This window comes from Calidris pugnax, unplaced genomic scaffold (assembly GCF_001431845.1).
Source record: "Calidris pugnax isolate Ruff unplaced genomic scaffold, ASM143184v1 scaffold97, whole genome shotgun sequence".
Lineage (NCBI taxonomy): Eukaryota > Metazoa > Chordata > Aves > Charadriiformes > Scolopacidae > Calidris > Calidris pugnax.
The window spans coordinates 341807-361458 of NW_015090837.1; the positions used below are offsets into that span (position 1 = coordinate 341807).

The 19652-nt window shown below is 46.6% G+C and overlaps 2 protein-coding genes across 2 annotated transcripts in view; one reads left to right on the forward strand and one right to left on the reverse strand.

Annotated features, from left to right (window-relative positions):
- NCAPD3 (non-SMC condensin II complex subunit D3) overlaps positions 1-920 on the forward strand; it is a 29479-nt gene extending 28559 nt beyond the window's left edge. The window contains exons 34-35 of the mRNA XM_014941560.1: positions 58-118; positions 213-920. Coding sequence (XP_014797046.1) covers positions 58-118; positions 213-324 — 173 coding nt within the window. The 3' untranslated portion in view covers positions 325-920. The remainder of the gene's footprint in view (positions 1-57; positions 119-212) is intronic.
- A 1030-nt stretch (positions 921-1950) lies between these two features.
- JAM3 (junctional adhesion molecule 3) lies at positions 1951-11135 on the reverse strand. Its single transcript, XM_014941592.1, is given in 10 exon segments — positions 1951-4535; positions 5173-5227; positions 6606-6735; positions 7073-7172; positions 7374-7576; positions 7798-7950; positions 8789-8902; positions 9765-9830; positions 11071-11108; positions 11110-11135. Coding segments are annotated over 10 exon segments (921 nt in total). The 3' UTR covers positions 1951-4499.
- Between the last annotated feature and the right edge of the window lie 8517 nt (positions 11136-19652).

Here is a 19652-nt window from a genome sequence, read left to right on the forward strand (position 1 = left end):
AAATGATCAAATCTGTGACGTTTTTTTAAAATATGAAAATATATGCATTATTTGCAGAGAATAAAGCGGCTGAGGATCTGCCAAGAGATATTATCTGCTTGCTATCACCCGAGAAACCGTAAGTTCAACCCGGGTCTGAAAGAGCAATGGCAGTGAGAAGGATTGCTCAAGTGCTTTTTAAAATAAATGGTCCTTCTGCTTCCTTTTTCCAGCCCGTCCCTGCCACGGGAGTGGAAAGTCGAATCCCCAGCAAGGAAAAAAAGCAGCCAATGTGTTCCTCTGAGGCGGTCCCAGCGGAGAACTCCACTGAAACCAGACAACTGAGCCTTTCATTGAACTTCTGTACAGAAGCATCGTGTTGCCTGAAATCTGTCCTTTTCCTCTGTAATTATAAATCACTGCGGGCACACGGCCTGCCTGCCTTATCTATTCCTATCTGGTTTTTATGTGATACTGCCTAGAATATGGGCATACAAAGCCCGTATTAATATATGTATGTATTATAAGCTGCTGCTGTTGACGAAAGCCGCAGCATAAAGGGAGGTTTGCTCTTCGCTCACAGGATGTATAATTTGTCCATTTGGAAAAGTAAGAGCATGATGTTGCCCCAAGCTCAGCAATAAATGCATTTATCACAGCTTGCAGGGAATTGAGTGGCTCAGCTTATTCACTCCATCCCTCATTGTCCCTCTTGCTTACATACTAAAGTTGCTTTAATTTGAGCCAAGGTAAAACCAGCTTGTGGCTGCCACACCCCCCAAATCTGGTAATTGCACGCTACATCACCTCCTGTTTGTTGTGCGTTCTCCCCTGTGTATGAACAACCTTCATGTTTTTAGATGGAATACTTCCATTCTTCAACTATGTTATTTCCAACTATTAACATTTTATGAAAATAAATGGTTCCAGAATTAATTCCACCCACGGCTTCTCCCCTCATCTTGATCTGACAGAGAAATTATTTTTTTTCTATAGATTTCTACAGCCTCAAAGTCTCTTCTACTCCACTGCTGGTATCTTAGTTCAATTAATTCAGTTCAATTAATTCAGTTCAATTAATGTAGGACCCAGCAGCTTTTAAATATAGACTCTTATTTGACTACAAGCAGGATATGAGTAACTCACTAAAATCAAGGTTGGTAAGTCCCATACATGGCTTTGTGCTCTGCGCAGGTAACTTATTTATCCTAAATGTGGAAATGTGGGAATCTGACCATTCCCGACTCCCTCTGACACCGTGTGAACCTAACACAGGTTTTCCCCATTGTTAACTTCCATTCCAGAGCTCTTGCCCTAGATATGATTGAAACTTGAAAATGGAATCTGTTTTATTCATGCTGGTTTCTCTTATTCAGGCAAGAACAACGGAAACGGGGAAGGCTTTTCTTCACAAGCAGAAACAAAGAGGCCGAGCGTGCTTTTGGCTCAGCCCTTCCAGAGGCACTTACCTCCTGCTCCGGAATCCCATGATTTGGCCTCACTTTCCCTATTCAGTTTTGAAGATCAGAGAAACCTTCAAGGGAGATTAAACTTTATTCTCAAAATCAAAGGGAAAACCTGGGAACAGGGAAGGTATGGAACGGCTTTGGCTTAAGCGATGCTCAATTATGGCCACATCTATTTATTTTGTGCCTTCTCTCCTCCCTTAAAATATTATTTAAACTCTGAATGGTAAATTGAAATAGTTTCTTTTCTAACTGGTGCTTTTCTAGTTCTTGAGCAGTATTGAGATGAGCTTTACTTTGTCTTCTCTAGAGATAGAGAGATAGAGACAGACTGATGTCCAAGAAAAAACTGATAAACAGCAACGTTCCTTGGATTTTCTGTAACCTTCAACCCAATACAGGTCTCTGTCTCTGACAGAAGAGACCTTCCCTTATTTCACTAAACTGAAACCAGAAACCTCCAATAATATGGCTGTTCAAAACCAAAGAAAAAACCCTACGAGAATGCTTTATAGCTTGGTATTTATGTAAAACATTCTTGGCAAAGTTAAATGTAATACATTAGTACAAACCTGAATATTATTCACAATGATACAAGGAATTCCATCAGTCAGATCTCATCAGCTGTATGGGGGGGGACCATCTCCCCCTCTCTCGTTAGAGATGCCACTGTCACATTTTAGAAGCGGAAAAAAATAAGCCTGGATTCTTGGTTTGCTGGCTTTTCCTGTGAAGGCTGCCTTTGGCTCGTGGTGAGACTGTAGATTGTGCTCCCGTCGTGCCCAGAGCTACCCTGATTCAAACCTTCTCTTTCTCTGCCATATTGCAGGTATCCTAAAAGCAGCGTAGAAAAGGAGTAGTGGAAAGACAGGAGGTGCAAAGGAATGTTACGCTCGTTACTGTCCTAATGATTAGAGGCAGCCAGTGAACAGTATGGCTTGGCTGAAGAGCGTATCTTAAGGTAACCATAATGTCAAGGTAGCAGTGGTAATGTCCAAGTTATACAGGTTATTGCTGCCCCCTCCTTATTTTCACTCTTATTAGCAGAAGGAGAAGTGGTAACGCTTTGTTTAGGCAAAACAAATGCAGCAATGGCATGTCGAGCGAGGCCCCGAGGAAACAAAGCAGAGTAATGCAGAACACTAAAAAAAAAAAAAAAACCCAACACTGACAGTCCAAATCGTCAAGTATCCAAAATACTGTATACAGGAAAAGTTAAGACAACTCAATTCATATCGGAAGTACAAGAACACTTAATTATGCTACGTTAAAAAAAAAAAAAAAAAAAAATAAAAAAAAACCTTAAACCACAGCACAGTTCTAGTGTTGCATCCGCATCTTGCAGTCTTAAATTACCCAACGCCGTTCAACGCTATCAACGTGTATGTTCTGGGGAAACACATGTTTCCAATTATTCTCTCTCTAAAGCCAAGAGAACTCGATTTTGTTTTCTTGTCTTTTTTCTTTTACCATCTAGGGAGAAAGTTGCAACTGACACTACAAAAGGGCTTTTGTCTTGAGCTTTCACTTGCCCAGCTCCAGAACCTTGGCTATAGGGTTTAAACCCAAAGTTGCCGCAGCCGTCACACACCGCCTTAGCGCAGAGGGGGAGCAAACATTGAAGTCACTCTGTCACCTTATCAACTGAATCCAAAAGCCATCCCTGGATATTTCTTGCGACGACAAAAAACAAAAGTGTTGGTCACTGGCAAGAAAAGTGACGGGTTTTTTTGTATAAAAAAAGTTGATGGCTCCTGCCATAAATTTACAAAAACTATCCCTGAGTGACTCTGTTCTGTGTCTGGTAAGACCTCTTGTGACAAGGAAATTGCTGAGGAGGAAGGAGATTCTGTTCCACCTGCAGTTTTTTTATTACACTTTGTAATAATACTGATATGCTCTGACAGTGCCGTACTCTAGCAACATTTGAGCTCCTCTCTGTAGCTTCACAAGTAAAAAAATAGCTACGTTACTTAAACACTGCTGGCATCGCGTATTTACACTTTAAATAGAAACGTTTGCCTCTTCTGAAGTAATCAAAATATATCTTTGCAAAAAATTTTAGGAGGTGGGATTTTACAAAATAAATGGCAAAGGTAAAAAAAGTTTGAAGATATCTCAGTACCTTTTACGTGGCGATCTTAGCCCGTGGAAGTATTTGGCTTGAATTTTCCTGAAAAGGGGGATGTCTTAGCACTAAGTTCTCTGCCTCCACTCTTAAGCCTCTTGAAAACCCCCAAAAGACGCAAGAGATTAGAAGGAGGGGTTACCTGCGTGCAATGAGTTTTTTAGGAAGCAGGGAACAGAAGCGATCCTTCCGGCCTGACGCTGCCCGTGTTTCGCGTTCAGTGGAGTCAGGAGGATTCAGTAAGTTTAGGAAAGGGCTGAGAACATTAGTTGCATTTACCCTACGGGTACCTGTCGCCGTGGGCTGTTCAGATACCCCCTTCTGCACCTGAGCAGTCAGAGTCTAAAGCACAAAACAATCACAAATGTGTAAAAGTCACCAGCCAGGCCTGGGCAACAAGCTGCTGAGAGGAAGACCCCCCCCTCCCCTTGCATGGCTAACTCTTATTTTCAAGTCCATCTATTGCTGTATCAGCACTTTTTCACTTTTTTTTTTTTTTTTTTTTTTGGTCTACTAGTAATTTCTACTAGTAAGGTCTGCTACACGTTTACCTAACGCTGTTGTTCCCCTGGTTGGTTTGCACATCGTAGCTGTGTCCCTGCAGCGCAAATAGAAGGCAATTCCACAAACTTCCACAGCCCAGTCTCTTGGGAAGCATTAAAACGCTTCCTCAGTCAGTCCAAGGAGAAGTTTAGGTGATGTCCTGTTGGTATCTCCGGAGGCAGGGGAGACGCAAGTTGGGCAGTGAGGAGTTACTTTAAACTTTGGCAAAGAAAAAAAAGATATACAGATAGCTAGCTATCAAGTTCTTGTGTGTTCCAAACTCTTCCAAGCGCACTTAATTCATCCTTTGCTCTTGCTTTGAGTTTCTGGAGGAGGTATTTTTCACACTTGCTTTTGCTGGTTTGCAATATTCTTCTGGCGTCTTATATGACGAAAGAAGACTTGTGTCTGAAGTCCCCCTGCAACAAAACAGTTCTGGATGGATGAAGGATCTCCTGGCTTTGTCCCTGCTTCCCCCCACGCTGCAAGGTGCCTGTGAAAAGTAGGTCTGATCTCTGTAACTTCTGGCGTTTGGTTGAGGTGGCCCCTACTTCCAGCTGGGAAGGGTTGGGAGACTCCAGTCATACTGACCAGGCCCTCCTTCTCCTGTCCTCCTCACACACTAAGAAGCCATGGCCGGGGACTTTCTCATCCTCTCCTCAGTATCTCTGCTAATAGGGAGAGGCTTTTTCTGATCTTAAGCTCTGTGATCTTATCAAATCCCAAAATGCAAATTCTCTGGTAAAAGCATCATGGCTGGGCCCCACTTAATCCAATGAAACTCATCCTAAGGGGGTCAAGCCATAAGATAACTGAGACAGCGCAGAGCTGCTTTTGATCGCTCTTGGCATCAGTCACTTCAGGCAACTTAAACTCTTCATCATTCCTAAGGAAATGACTCAGCCCTCGCCCTTCTGTGTTCTCTCTCTTCTGCATCCTTGCTTCTGAGCGGTGCCCACTCGAAGAAAGTCTGCAGGCCCTAAAAAAGCTAGTTGTCCTCTGCCCACCCTCCTCCTCTCCTCAACAGAGAGATGTTAAATGCAAATGGCTCGTTACCTCATCATCTGTCCGGATATAGTTAACGCCGTCAGGTTTCGCCGGAGCCTTGTAGCTGAAATAAAGGGAAAGAGCTCGTTTCTGGGACAAGAAGACTGCGGGATTTTGGAGGGGAGGTGCTGAGGAAGATGAAAAATGAGGAAGAGCAGCTGAAAGCAGAGCAAAGCCCAGCCCATTGCTCAAACGATAGACCTGTGCTTATCCCATCATCCGTCAGGACTGGGATTTGTTTTCTAAAATCCCCCTCAGCACAAGGGAAAAAAAAAAAAAATCCGCTGTATGTTTCCACAAGACTAACTCTGCAAAGAGATTTAACTGATTCCTTTCTGGGCTCTCCTGCTCCAGTCCCTGTGTGCGACCTTCCTGTGTCCCTCCTGCATTGTTTCCTCTGGCAATTATTATAAAGTTCATTTTAAACTTTCGCTGCCAGGTGCCTTCAGCATTTTCCTTAGTTATTCCTTGTTTGCAATGCCATAGGAATTCAGGATTTATGTACCGCTCTCAAGTCCCATGTATGCCAACCCCCAGCTGCATTTAAATAGGGTATTTGGAGACTTTTCTGCAAAACAAACCAAACCGACCAAAAAAAAAAAAAAAAAAAAAATGTTTCCACAAGACTAACTCTGCAAAGAGATTTAACTGATTCCTTTCTGGGCTCTCCTGCTCCAGTCCCTGTGTGCGACCTTCCTGTGTCCCTCCTGCATTGTTTCCTCTGGCAATTATTATAAAGTTCATTTTAAACTTTCGCTGCCAGGTGCCTTCAGCATTTTCCTTAGTTATTCCTTGTTTGCAATGCCACAGGAATTCAGGATTTATGTACCACTCTCAAGTCCCATGTATGCCAACCCCCAGCTGCATTTAAATAGGGTATTTGGAGATTTTTCTGCAAAACAAACCAAACTGAACAAAAAAAAAAAAAGACAGGACTTTTGCTGAAAAGCAACATTTAACACGGAACAAATCTATGTGGTGAGAAGCTTGGTTTTACATAAATTATCTCTTCTTCAGATTCTGTAAGGACATCAAGGCTTGTTTCTGATGCTAATGCTGTTGTTTTTAATGTTTTAATGTGCATTCTAAAATGGTTGCTTTTAATCCCAAATTTAGGTTTGAGATTTCCTGCAGAGAGCCCACTCTTCTGCATAGATTTCCTATGCGTGTCCTGATGCTTTAAACTAATTGTGCAGCAAGCTCTCTCTTCATTAAATCGCAGACCTCGTTATGCCGAGCGCGCGTAACCTATTGGACAAACACCTAATGGGGATTTAATTGTGCTGGTCCCCACGCAGTCTTTGGTAGGGAATTAGGAAGAAATATGTCCAAATCGGGCACTGAAATACATTTTATCCACCAATTTCTGCTGCCCTGCAGGCTACTTCGTGCAAGCTGTGGGGCAGGGGCTTGTATAAACTGCTTTGAATCCCAGCTCTTACCTTTCCCCACTCTCCTTGCTGTTTGCAAAGTAACCCCTTCTGTAGGCGCAGCAGATACCGAGGGTGATGAGCACCAAAACTGCTAGGACCACCAGGACTCCACCAATTATCCCACCAATATTGAGGTCATCTGGCAAAGAGAGAAGCCGTCATCCAGCATTTCTTTAAGGCAGCAGCGATATTCTAGCTTTACATAGACTAAAATGACAGATTTTAAGCAAACCCCAATCATTCATAGGGACCTTGTGAGTCCCAGATTCCAGGACTAAAACTGTTGATGAATTTGAACTGTGTTTTAATGTTTCCCTGAATTCTTAGATGTTTTTTTGCTTCCTGTGTTTGGGGCTATGAGAAAGCAGGAAAGACTTAACGCTCTAGGATGTCCCCCTTCTTTCCCTGTGGTGATGAGAGTTTATTTATGGTGATCTATTGATCAGCATTAACAAGAAGAAGGTAGAGCCACTCACAGACTTCCATCTCCTGCTCCTCACACTTGGCAAAGCCAGCGTCGTTCGTCGCTATGCAAGAGTAACGGCCCGTGTCGCCTTTGTGCACGGCGTGGAAAACCTGGTGGGTAGAAAAGGCAGTGATTGAAACCAAAAAGCTCGGCTAATACCTTCTTCCATCACTCATCTTCCCGTTCCCAAGTCACCCAGATCCTAGAACGCCCAACCTTCTTCCAATTATTCTTCCTTAAAAGCCTTGCAATGACTTTTTTTTTCTTTTATAAACGACCTGTCCAGCGGAACAAGTCTTGATTGGCATTACCAGGGTGCCTGTGGTGGGGTTCACAGTGTAGGAGGAATTGTGGAATCTGGCGTTGGATTTGGTGTCTGGTGACAGAGGTTCGCTGTTGCGGTACCAGCTGTAGGTGGACTTTGGGTACCCTTCATTCTCGTGGCAGTGAAGAGAGGCCGACTTGCCAACAGGTACAGCTTTAGGCACCGTGCACCTGGGAGTCATGGGTTTCACTGGGGGAAAAGACAAAAAACCACGTGAATGGTGCTGCTGGGTAGAAGTAAATAATTCCTGAGAGATTTTTGAAGATGGCTTGTGCTACAAAGGTATAAAAACTTTCCGTTCTTTCCATCTGGTTTTAAACAATTTGCATCGTGCCACCGTTTGGAGTCTGGAGGGATCATCCACAGCCTCTTCTCTTAGGTGGCAGAGGTGTCTGGATTTAAGGGCATACCTTGGACCGTGAGCTGGATGTTGATCTCATCGATGGTTTTGGTATCAGAAGGTGCGGCCACTTCGCAGCGGTACGTGGCGGTGTCCATCCGGGTGGTGTTTTTAATCACCAGCGACGTCCGGCTCAGAATTTCTGCACGAGTTGCAAAGTCTCCTGATACAGAGGAAAAAGAGAGAGGAAAAAAATTAAGGGTAGTCACACAGCGTCTGAATTAAAGGGGTTGATCTTGGAGTCCTCCTGGAGTCAAGAAAGCCACCTAAAACCACCTTGAGGCTTGAAAGTGAAGAGCCATCCTTTCCCCAGAGACCACAAAGGACAGCAACACTGCTAAGCACCCCAGATGCTAAGAGGATGAACTGGAAAGCACCACCCCAAATCTCAAAAACTGGCAAAACTGTACTTCCAAGACAGCCTCAGCTCTTGTCTCCTTTGGGAGATTCATCTGGATGTGGCATCGAAAGTGGGGTAATTGCACGTGGAGTCAAGTCCTGTGTTTGAGCCACCATCAAGCTAATAAGTCTGCTTCTAATCAGCTCCTCCCAGGATGCTGAGATCACTGTGCTGCCTCAGCAGAAAGCACCGACAGCTCAAGACAGAGACCCCTTCTGAAGTGCAGGTGGAGCCCTCAGATGTCGTAGGGATGGACAGGAGGGGTGGGTGTCTGCTCCTGAGAGCTCAGACGCCCATGGACCACGTGAGGACCCCCGGGTGCTGGAGAAGGGAAGCTGTAGCCTTTGCTTTCTCTCCCGAGAAGTATCTCCTACAGAGGATCTTGCTCCAGCTCTTTGTGGCTCCCTACTGTGAACCCTCAGTAATGAGGGCAGAGAACATCCTGCTCCCTCTCCATCCTGCCCTGTGACTGCTGAACCCCCCGGCTCTAGAAGAAAGCAGCAAGACAGCCACGAGGTCCTGCCTTTTACAGGCTTGCTTGTTCTCAGTTGTATTGTCTCCAAGGCTGTTTTGGAAGTCTGAGAACAATGAATCTCCATACCCTGCATTTTATTGTCAAAAAACACGTAAGAGGTTTCGCCATCTCGGATTTTCTTCCACTCGATTCTGGGATCTGGCGTTACGGTGGATTTAATGATGCAGGACAGCTCGACACCTACCAGGAGAAAGAAAGGAAAGACAGATTAATGGGAAGCAGCTGTATTTTTTTTTGCTCTGCTTTAAGCGGCCTCGCGCAGTGTTTTATTAGGAGATGCTGCCCACAAAGCAAAGCCTTCCCTTTCATCTGCCTCGCAAACAGAAACACTGCTGGGTTCCAGGAGCTATTGGGGAAGATGGACTTCGGCCAGCAAAAATAATAGCCGAACAGATATCAACTATGGAGAGAAATGAACACACTGTTCTCTACAGGCTCTAACTCATGGCAAACAAGACCTTATGACAGGGTGAGTCCGGAGCGCTGTCTTGTTGCTAATCAGAGCCTACAGCGTTGAGTCAGGGATGCAGAACCTCCCCGGGTGGTGTCTGGCAATGTACTGAGGACCACGGCGCCTGGGGATAAATTCAGCCCCTTTGAAGCAGGCGCTGTCATCTCCATCTCCTCTACAGAGGAAGGCGTCGCGGCGGGGTTGAGAGGCGGCTTACTCAGTGTGGCCCTGCACGGCTGTACCGGGGCCAAGATAAAATATAAATTTCCCGACCCCCTTTTTCAGTATATTAATTGCAAGGCGACCGCCTGTCCTCCTTTTGGGATCCAGTTCAAAAAAGCACTTAGGCAGGCGCTTTGCAATGCCAATGGCTTGCAGAGGACTTCAATAAACCGTTTCAATCAAGTGCTTTGCTAAACAGCGAGAGATACAGACATATTCTTAAGCGCTTTTCCGGATCCCGGGCTCTGGGGTAGCCCTGCCCTCCCCCTGAGAAACCAGATCCCAGGAGCAATAAGTACAATTTTTCTGGATTTTTTGGGAGCAGTGCAAATCCCCAGGCAAAGGGCAGTGCAGCCACGTGGCACTCACTCTGGAATTCCTGCACCACGGGCTTGGTGTTGCTGGATGTCAGTTCCACGGCCAAGAGTCTGCAGCCTGGAAAAAAAAAAAAAAAAAACCAAAAAAAACTAAACACAAACAGAAGGTAATAAGAAATAGCACAGCTCATAAGTCACCCAGCTGGAAACACGCTGCCTGCTGAGGAATCTTCTCAGCCCGTGACAAGGACTAACTTCCCTGGAGAAAGCCCATTCCTGGCTACTGATGTCACTCCAGCAGGCCCGAGTTTATCTGGGAGTTGTGGTGTAAATACAGGAAAATCTAATTGTTAGAAGTGGCAATTAAAGAGGAGGATTAACATAATGGCACGAAACCAGCGCCAGCCCAAGCCATTTCCTCGTGTGCCTTATGCTTATTTAGAATGGTAAAGGAACTCTTATTCTGGTAATGCAGGAGTTACAGTATTACTCGGCAAATTAGTTTGATGAGGAGGAAAAGGCAGGAAGCAGATCAACCTCGGGAGTTCTGGTTGGTCCCTACAAGATGGAATGGGCCAGGCCTCTAACCCATGCTGTATGTCTTCGAGTATTTTAAGACTCAGCGTGGAAATGTAAAACGCAAGGTAGTAAATCACAAAAGGCCAGCAATTCAGGCGAAAACCGAGGAGCTTTGGGTAGAGCCCCAGCCAGGGTGACACTGGGACAAAAGCTCAATCGCGCAACGCTGCAAGGCATCCTTGTACCACAACCCATTTCCCTTTATTCTGAGCACTAAAATGTTTCCAATTAATGCAGTCATTTTTTCCCTTTCATGTATTATTTCCGTTTGAAAAATCTGCCTTCCGTGTCTTTTCTGCTCTGCATTTCCCCGGAGCAGGTACCAAGCCTACTGGATACCCAGACTCACAAACAGCTCTCCGGAGGGAGAAGGAAAGGAGCCAGCAGTTTCCAGCACAGCACAGGAGGAAGAAAAGGAAGCAGAGAGGATATTTTGGAACCGGCTGTTCTGGTTGTTGCAAAGCCCATCACCTCTCCCTCAGACTCTGCTATTCATAAAGCACATCTCCAAAGCCCTGTCTTCCAAGGAGAAGGATCCATCCTACAGTCGGTGGCAGATAACGAGGCACAGGGGTATGATATGGCCCCGTATGCAACGTTGCTGTTATGAACCTCATCAGAAGTTTGTTGAAAGCTAGGAGAGAGGATGCCCATTGACTTCCCTGGGCGCTTGATCAAACAGCAAGGTCAAGACGATGGAAAGTGGCACCTCGGGGACCAGAGAAGAGATGTATCTAAAGGTTAAGGCTGTCTTAGAGGGAAAAAAAGTCATAACCAACCTGAACAGAAAGCAGAAAAGGCAGCTGAAGGGAGGTGTGGAGAAAGAAAGGATCTTCGGCATCATGACAGACAGCTGGAAATTCCTGTGTGCTGCCCTTCGGGGTTTGGAAAGCTTTTGGACAGAGAGAATCTGACAGTGCAGGGGCAAAATTCCTCTGGTGGAGTGGATGAGGCAGCACAAGAGAGCCAGGCAGGAGGCTGAGAAACACCCGAGAGCTGCGAAATCCCTCCCACTGAAAGCTCCGGGGCCTCGAACACCTAAAACCCTTTCAGCATTTTTGAAATGTTCTCCGCAGATTCTTATCCCTCGCTGTTTGTTAAATGCTGACGCTTTCCTCAGTGCCTTGGCTCTCGGTCCTTATTAGCCCCGAGTCCGCTGCGGAGAGCTGAAGTTTGGCAAGATTCAGAAGCTGCTTTTGTGTACAAAATAATCGTTACACACATAAAAGCCACCAGCTGATGCAAACTAACAGTTGGCCCAGCCAAAACTGCTCTTAGCAGGAACTTTCCAGCCCTTCCCTTTCTGCACTTGGAGACGTTCACGCAGCATTTGGGAGAAATCCAATATTGAACTAAGATGACAGTGCTCTGGACTATAATGGAGCTATTTGGGAGAAAATCTTGTTTGTCTGCCCCATTCACACAAACAGATTTCACTGATCCCAGCAGAACCCCAGAGCCTCAGAAGGGGCTGGTCACCAGAAAGGCAAGAAATAACCTTGGGAAAATCCTGTTGAAATCTTGGGACACGTTTTTTCAAGCACAGCTTGGGGCACTTCATGCAAACGAGGGCATTTGATTGCTTCTGCTGTGGGATTCCTGCAGCTGGAACCAAGGGAACTTGGTCTTGAGGGCCCAGGCCCGAGCAATCAGCTCTGGAGATCCTGGTTGGCTTCCTCCTTGGGACAGGTGGCTCTCATAACGTGTTTGGCCCAGTTTTCAAAAAGGGGGAAGCTGAGGGTTGTGTTTTCTTCAGAGGCAGCACCCTCCTTCATTGGGGAACTGCCTTCAAAGATGTTTCTACAAACAAACAGCCTTTTTCCAAGACCTGAAGTAGCAGATGACCAGAGAGAGAAGAGGGGAAGAAGACGGCTGTCTGGTGAGTACCCTCCTGTAAATCTTTCTTTTGGAAATGCTAGAGAAAGATGGGGAGGGAAAGGCACGTGGCAAAGGTTCCTTATTCCTTAAAGGAAACTTGATGCGCCCATTTACTTTTTGTTAAACATTCCTGTTTTATACGTTTTCAGAAAAATTGTGTCCCATCAAGCAGATAGGATGGCAGCAGTCCTACTGCAGTACATCTGAGGTAGCTCCACTCTAAGTTCAGGTGAAGGTGGGGATGGTAACACCACAATGTTGTGTTGCTCTGAAGGAGCTGTGACCCTGGAATTATTCACCCCAAGCCGGTGGGACTCCATCAAACCCCGGCCCCATCTCGCTGCTTGGAAATTGTTCACAGCGGGCTTTTTCCCACCCACGAAGTGTAAGAGATTTAGATCTACCCCTTGGGCATGAGGCAGGCTGACAACAAATTTTAGACAGAAGCCGAGCCCTTGGAGACCATGTGAGAGGCTCTGACATTATTACATCTATCGACTGGGCAGAGATCAATGTGGCTCCTTAAATCACTGCTAAGATTTATTCTTCTGCGTGTGGCACACAAATGCTGCGAGTAGCATGTCCTAAATACCAAGGAGGCTACAGCTGCGCAGGGAGCCAACCAAAAGCCCAAGGGACTGCAAAGCAGGGGCAGAACACCTTTATGGCTCTTCTTAGCATTACTTTTGGGGTGTCTCTGGTTCACCAGCCTCCCTGGGGCTGGAGGAATCTGCTCGAGGCCACTGACCCCCGCTTCTGGGTTGCTTCATTTTGTGTGTTAAATCATCATCAGCGGTGACTTTGACAAAGAGTGTTCCAAAGATGTTCCTTTAGGCCTCTTTCAGCCTGGTGCAAATAAGCAGCGAAGATTTTGTGTTATGCAAATCTCACTTCAAGGGCCTCGGCACCCAGGGTTTGGAGAAGAGCTGGGCACAGAGGTTCCTTGCCAGAGTGGCATTTATGGCACAACAGATGCACCTACCAGCTCTGTATGTGCTACATCTCCCAAAACCTACCAGATCTGTATGTGCTGCATCTCCCAAAACCCACCAGATCTTTATGTACCAGAGACTCAGCCAGACATATGGTTGAATCCCAAATGCCATCACTTCTCCAAAATAGAATCCAGGACAAGGCAGCAAAGTCTACAGCATATTCTTTATGGCACTTCTTTCAGCTAAAGAGATCCAGCCCATGCTTGTTACTGTGACTCATGTTATCTGAATCATGTTAAAATGCTACACCAAAACTACAGTTTCAGGAAAAAAAACCTAGCAGCTTTATAGACAACTAGACCATGTTAAACTTTCTCTCTCCGTACCGACTTTAAGGTAAAGCCTGACCTATCCTCTCCTTCCATCCCAATCTCTTCTCCGTTTGAGACCCCTTGGCAGACATTTGAAGAGGAAGTATTTGAAGTATTCCTAAAGTATTATAGGCAAGGTAAGAAGGATGACCAGGAAACAGCTCAAATAAGTTGCTGCCAACAGTCTGTGCTGCAGCATCACTCTATATAATAAATACTGCAGTTATATGATAGGGGAATTTTAGTTAATACACTGTCAGGCACAAGCAGTACAAAACCACGCAGCTGTATTTAAACACCTCCCCACTAAAGCAACAAAAATATGCCTTGCTTGAGGTGTCCGTCATCCCTAAGCCATCACTTTGAATTGCAAATCAAAGCGCATCTAAGCCGTGTGGGAATGCTGCTATAAACCACACATCTCCTTAAGCCTCTTCACTTTTGGGATGGGGTTACTCTGCCTAGCAGGAGTGGAACTGAGTGAGAATTATATATCGATAGGTGTTAGAAACATGTCAGCGGGACCCTCTGCCCCTCAGCACGGTGAGGGCTGCCCCGTTTGGAGATGGCCCCCGGAGCAGCAATCCTCGATGGAAACAGTGACCAGGACAGCAAAAGCCATCGGAGCAGCAGGAATGAGATGAGGACTGTTCTTAAGGGCAGCCCGGCTGACCCCGGGACTGTCCCTGCCTTAGAAGTGGTGTGTGTGTGTGTGCGGTACGGAGGAAGCCAACTGTTAAATGTGTGAGAAACCTCCCGCCGAAGAGCAGAGCCAAGCCACATGGTGCTGGACTGGATAAGGCAAGGAAAAGGGAGGCCAGGTCTCTGCCCTTGGCCAGGCTGATTCTGAGGAAATTGCTGTAATCCCTAACTTTCAGAAACATCCCACCCTCTGCACCCCGAAACATCCATCCCTTTGTCTCTCAGGCTCTTTATCCTCCCTCCTCTCTGTCCCCAGTGCATCTCTCTGTCATTCAGGGTAGGTTCAAGCTGGATATTAGGAACAATTTTTTCACTGAAAGGGTTATCAGACATTGGAATGGGCTGCCCAGGGAGGTGGTTGAGGCACCATCCCTGGAGGTGTTCAAAAGAGGGGTTGATGTAGTGCTGGGAGGTATGGTTTAGTGATGATGCTCCTTGTTTGTTGTGTGGGTGTCTATTTTTGTCAGTTAGGTTGATGGTTGGACAAGATGATCTTTAAGGTCCCTTCCAACCTAGAAGATTCTGTGATTTGACAACACAAGTCATGCCAGTGTAGACAAGGTGGTCTAGGACAGACAACACAGCATGGTGTAGGAACAAGATACCCAAAAGTGCCTAACCCGTTCTGGCTCTGGTAGGATTTTGGGGGTTTTTTTGTCCACCTGTCCCTTCATTGAGGTCTTGAGAATAGCTTAAGGGACTTAAATGCAACTGTGATATAGAAAGACTGGATTTATGAAGGGAGCATAAATGCGTGGGCAGGGAATGAATGGCATACCTCATTCTTACCCAATTTCTGTGGGAATTAGGCACCCTATTGATCCTCATTTGCATTTTTAGGTGTCTCTCTAAGTGACAGGTCACGTAAATCTGGTTGAAAAAACCCAGCCTATGCCATTAGATGCGGTCAGTGGGGCTTTGCCTTGTAACCACTCAGCCTTAACTTTCAACCCTCCCCTCCAGCCCAAGGAGCTGGCTTTATTTTTGCTCTGGCACCCAAATTGCAGGTTAAAAGCCCCCTCAAGCTGGTACAGGTGGCCCACACTGGTCGAGTGACCTTTCTTTTATTCCAGTTTTCCCGAGATCAGCAAGCCAAGCCTGACTGAGATCAGCAAGCCAAGCCTGACTCTGGGGTGGGCTGCCCAGGCAAGAGAACAATGTAGATGTGCAGCCAGAGATTAGCAAACAAAAGCTTAGGAGTGTCTCCACTCAAATTAAGTAACAGATGGACCTGGTCTGTGCGGGAGCTGATAACGGTTATAAAAAGGCCATCACCAGACTGTGGCCAGCCCACCCTGGAAATAAAAACCCCACTCGGTTGTAAATCCTCTGTGCTGTTATAGCTGCTTGAGCTAGTAAGGCTTTATTTTTACCAGCCGTCGTAAAGCACCCTGACTTATTTTAGATGCACGGCTTGTCCTGCTCGGCTGAAAGGGGGCCAGCTCTCCAACAGACACCTACAAACAGAGATGTGTCCACCTGGGCAGGGACCATGGAGCATAATGAACCCAGAGAAGGCAAATGCAGTATTACAGAGCAGTGCTTGGCATTCCACATGGTTCTGGCTTTTGCTTTTCTCCTCTCTTAGGTAGCTACCTGATGGGACCAGTTTCCTCGGAAAGTCTCTGGTGGTCTCAGCAGGACCAGGACCCCACAGGACAAAGTTGTGTGGAAGACCATTGAGCATCTGCATTCATCTGAAGATGTAAGAATTTCAGATTTTGCTCTTAATTCACTTTCTTCCTGCTCACCACTAGAGAAGGCAGGGAGATCCCTGTCTGTTAACAGAGTACATACAGTTCTGGAATGAAACCTTCACCTGTTTAAATCTCCCTGGGGCCTTAAAGACCTGACTATGTGCTGCAGAGAAGGTCCATTAGCATCCAGGCCATGCACACAGTCTTTTTTCCTGTTCTTTTCCCCCCCACCACCTTTGGGCAGGAAGACTTACTTTTCTACCTCCTAGTTAGACAGCAAAACCACCGGTAACACACAGCCTACCCACCCACACACAGTAGTGAAACAGGTTGCCATCAAGGTTGCCTCCTAAGACAAAAACCTCTCTGCAAAGCAAGTCTTCTTGTTCAGCAAACACTCCTCCTCTCTCCCATGCAGGGAGGGAAGCGTAGGTGTTGCCCGCTGAAGACCGCACAGTACTTTCTGATGGTTTCCCAGTGTTTGGTGCCGTCACGTTGGGATGCAGCTGCCTCAAATTCCCATCTGACAAGGGCTTCTGGAGGTAAGAATTTCACAATCTTTGGTTGCCGTTTCGCTCATGGCACCGCAGTGTGTTTAGAGATGAGACATTAAGGCCTCCCATATCTGCACCTTCACAAAAACGAGACAGCCTGTGCTGCTGGAGATCAGATTTTTCACACCACCCACTCTGCAAATCTTTGGGCCCCTGCTGGGAGGAGGCATCATGAGCCACGCTCCAGAGCTGTCTGAACAGGCAGGGTTCACGCTTACTCATGGCCTTAGCACAAGCCTGAGCTCTTGGCTGGACATGTTGTGCTTGGAGGCTGGTCCACCAGCAGGTTCTCATGCTCTGCTCTCCCTAAAGGAGCACAGAGGCTTTAGGAAAGAGCTGGAGCTGAGCCCATGGTTGACAACCTGCGGAGAAAGCTCCCAGGTTGAAGGGCCAAGCACACTTAGCCCATTTTATTGAAATAGCAGAACAGATATGGCTGGAGAGACCAAGGGCCAGCTCAGCAGAGGTATCTAGCTGCTGCTGACACCACGGTAAAGATGGGCATTTAATACTTTGCAGATGTGGCTGTCCCTGCCTTGCCCAGCATCTTAATCTCTGTGTGAGCTGGTCCTAGCTCTCCTGTTTTCCCAAGCTCCTACCCTGGTTCCTGGCTCTTCTCCTGGAAAGGACTGAACGTACGTGCAAGACAGGAAAGAAGCAATACTGGGGTGGATGACCAATACCTAATACTTAAAAGAGATTAAGATGAGAGCAGCAAGGGCGAGGGAGTTTCCAGCATGTCAGATTGCATCTCTTTCTATAACACATTTTGGGCCATCTCCCGCCTAAAGAAAAGATGGAAGGAGTTAGAATTTGCCCCTCAAAATCTGGGTAATGGAGAGGGAACAGAGAGGAAACACAAACAGGAAAGCTGTGCAGAGAAGAGAACGTTATTACCAGCCCTTGCATTCTTGAATTGCTTCTCCAGGGATGGGACTTGAGGACTTGAAAGTCTCATTTTCCTTGGGTAAGCAACGGGGAACGGGGCATGAATCTTCTGCGTTGCATTAGACACCACTAACCAGGGGATTAAGTCCCGCCTGGATCATTAATTCTGCCTCGCTACTGGCCTTGGAGGCCAAGCCCCTTACACAGATGCTTTGGGCTGACTCCAGGAGTGAAAAAACAGGGGCAGGTGGCTCAGAGGGAAGGCCATTAGGCAGGAGAGCTCCTAATTAGGGCTGCACCAAGTCTTTGGCAAAAACCAGACTAGAAATAAGGCAACAAGGAAACAATTACAGATCACTTGGCTGGGACTGCATCAAAACAGCCACGCTGTACTGAGCGCCCTTCTTGCTAGTTTCATTAACAAACGGGCAGCGTAATTACATCTTCAAACTGGGCTGGCTAACTGCCAGCACGGGCTGTGAAAAATTAGCGCGTTCACAGAAAAAAATGAGACACCAGGGGGATCTCAGGAGGTCACCTCATCCCCACCTCTGCTTTAGGGCATGGAAACCCAAGGAATACGAGGGGCTGAGGTTCTCACATACGGTGTTTCCCCACCATCATTTTCATCTGTCGAAGTGCTGCGTGTTTATCGGTTCAACTTCAGTCCCCTCACATTTGGGCAATTCAGAAGGATGTTTCCCAGTCCACTGGAGGGGGAAAAAAAACCCTGAGGAATGGGAAATCACAGGAAGGGTGAGAATCGCACTGCTTCAGCCGGCAGTGGATTCTGTGATCCGCTCGCCGGATGAGAGCGTCCTGCAACAGCAAAAGTAAAGGCCAAGAACAAGAATGGTGAGCACCGAGGAGAAGTGGGAATATTTGCACAGGGCAGATTTGAAACCAACCCTTCCTGCCTATTCCCACTTGCCTCTCCCATTGTTTCCCGAGCCAGCCCCAAGAATTGCCACACAAGCACATCTACGTTAGTTCTCGCTTTGGCGAGGCCCTTTTCCTCCCCAAAGTGGCAGATGCTGATACCAAATTAGTGCAAAGTGGGAGGGAACCAGCAGATAACTGTGATAAGAGCCAGGGGCAATGGTCTTCCTCCCGTCCTCTCCCTTCCTCTCATCAAAGCAGATGCTGAGGGAAGTCTCCAGGGCAGAGTCAAGTCAGTGAGACAGGGACCTATGGCCAGGAGCAAGGAGGCAGAGTGAACTGTACCAGGAAAAGGGGCAAGTTCCTTTATTTTTGTCTTGTGTGGGAACTTGACTCGAGGATTGCCGAGAATTTCATAAGCCAGAGTGACATTTTCCAGGCTGAGTGCCAGGCAAGGCACAGGCTTGATCCCAGCAGGTATTTGACTTCGACGGGAGCCGGGATGCTCGGTACCTGCCTGACCTGGCTTTTGATGAGGACACATATATATCAAAAGCTGCCCGAAATGCAAAGATGGGAAATAAGCGGATATGCTATCAGCACCAGGCTTTGCAATACTCCAGTGTCTGGCTGGGTCCCAACCATCAATACAGAGACTCGTAGGGTTTTAGCCTATAATCCTCTATTTCTCTGTCTGTGACTCTAATCTCTTCATCCCTCCCCCCACCCCCACCCCATTCTCCTCCAGCCTATAGCTTGACCAACAAAACCCAGATCTGGTTGTGCTTATCAGAGACCAACCATGTCATCTTCCTGTGGAAAAATGGGAGTTGGGAAGAGAACCGTAGTCATCAGAGCCAAGAGCTGAGAGTAGGCTAGAGAAAAGGGAACAGGAGAGGGCGTGAGCAAGCACACAGCAAAATCATTTATGACACGACTGAAAACAGCTTTCTTTTCAAGAACATTTTTTTCCCGATTTTTACAGTATCGTTTTTGTCTTTTTTTTTTTCTCCTGTGAGCATGTGTCTAATTCCAGCCCGGGGTATCAACCACAATTGTCTAGCTAATGCGCTGCGGGGTTCAAGAGAGATTATTCCCTTAGCGAGTACACTGGGAATTAAAGGGAGCCCAAATGAAGTCACAGACAGATAAAAGATGAAAAGCTTGACGCAGAGCGCTATTAGGAAGATCCTGGCATAAATAAAGCAGGGGAAGAGGGAGGAAAGTAATGCCACATCAGAGCAGAAAGCCATTCTGGCTCATCCCAACCCTGATTCCTGAGCTCATTTAATAGAGCAGAAACGAGCCTTGGCATGGAGGAGTTAAAAGATTACTTGTCCTGGGGGAGTTGAATTAGCCACATATCTGGGAACTAACTTCTCCCAGACCCTGCCTTGTTTTTCTCCTTAAACATCTCCTGCTGCTATTTTTAGCAGAGAATTTTCTCAGCTGAATGC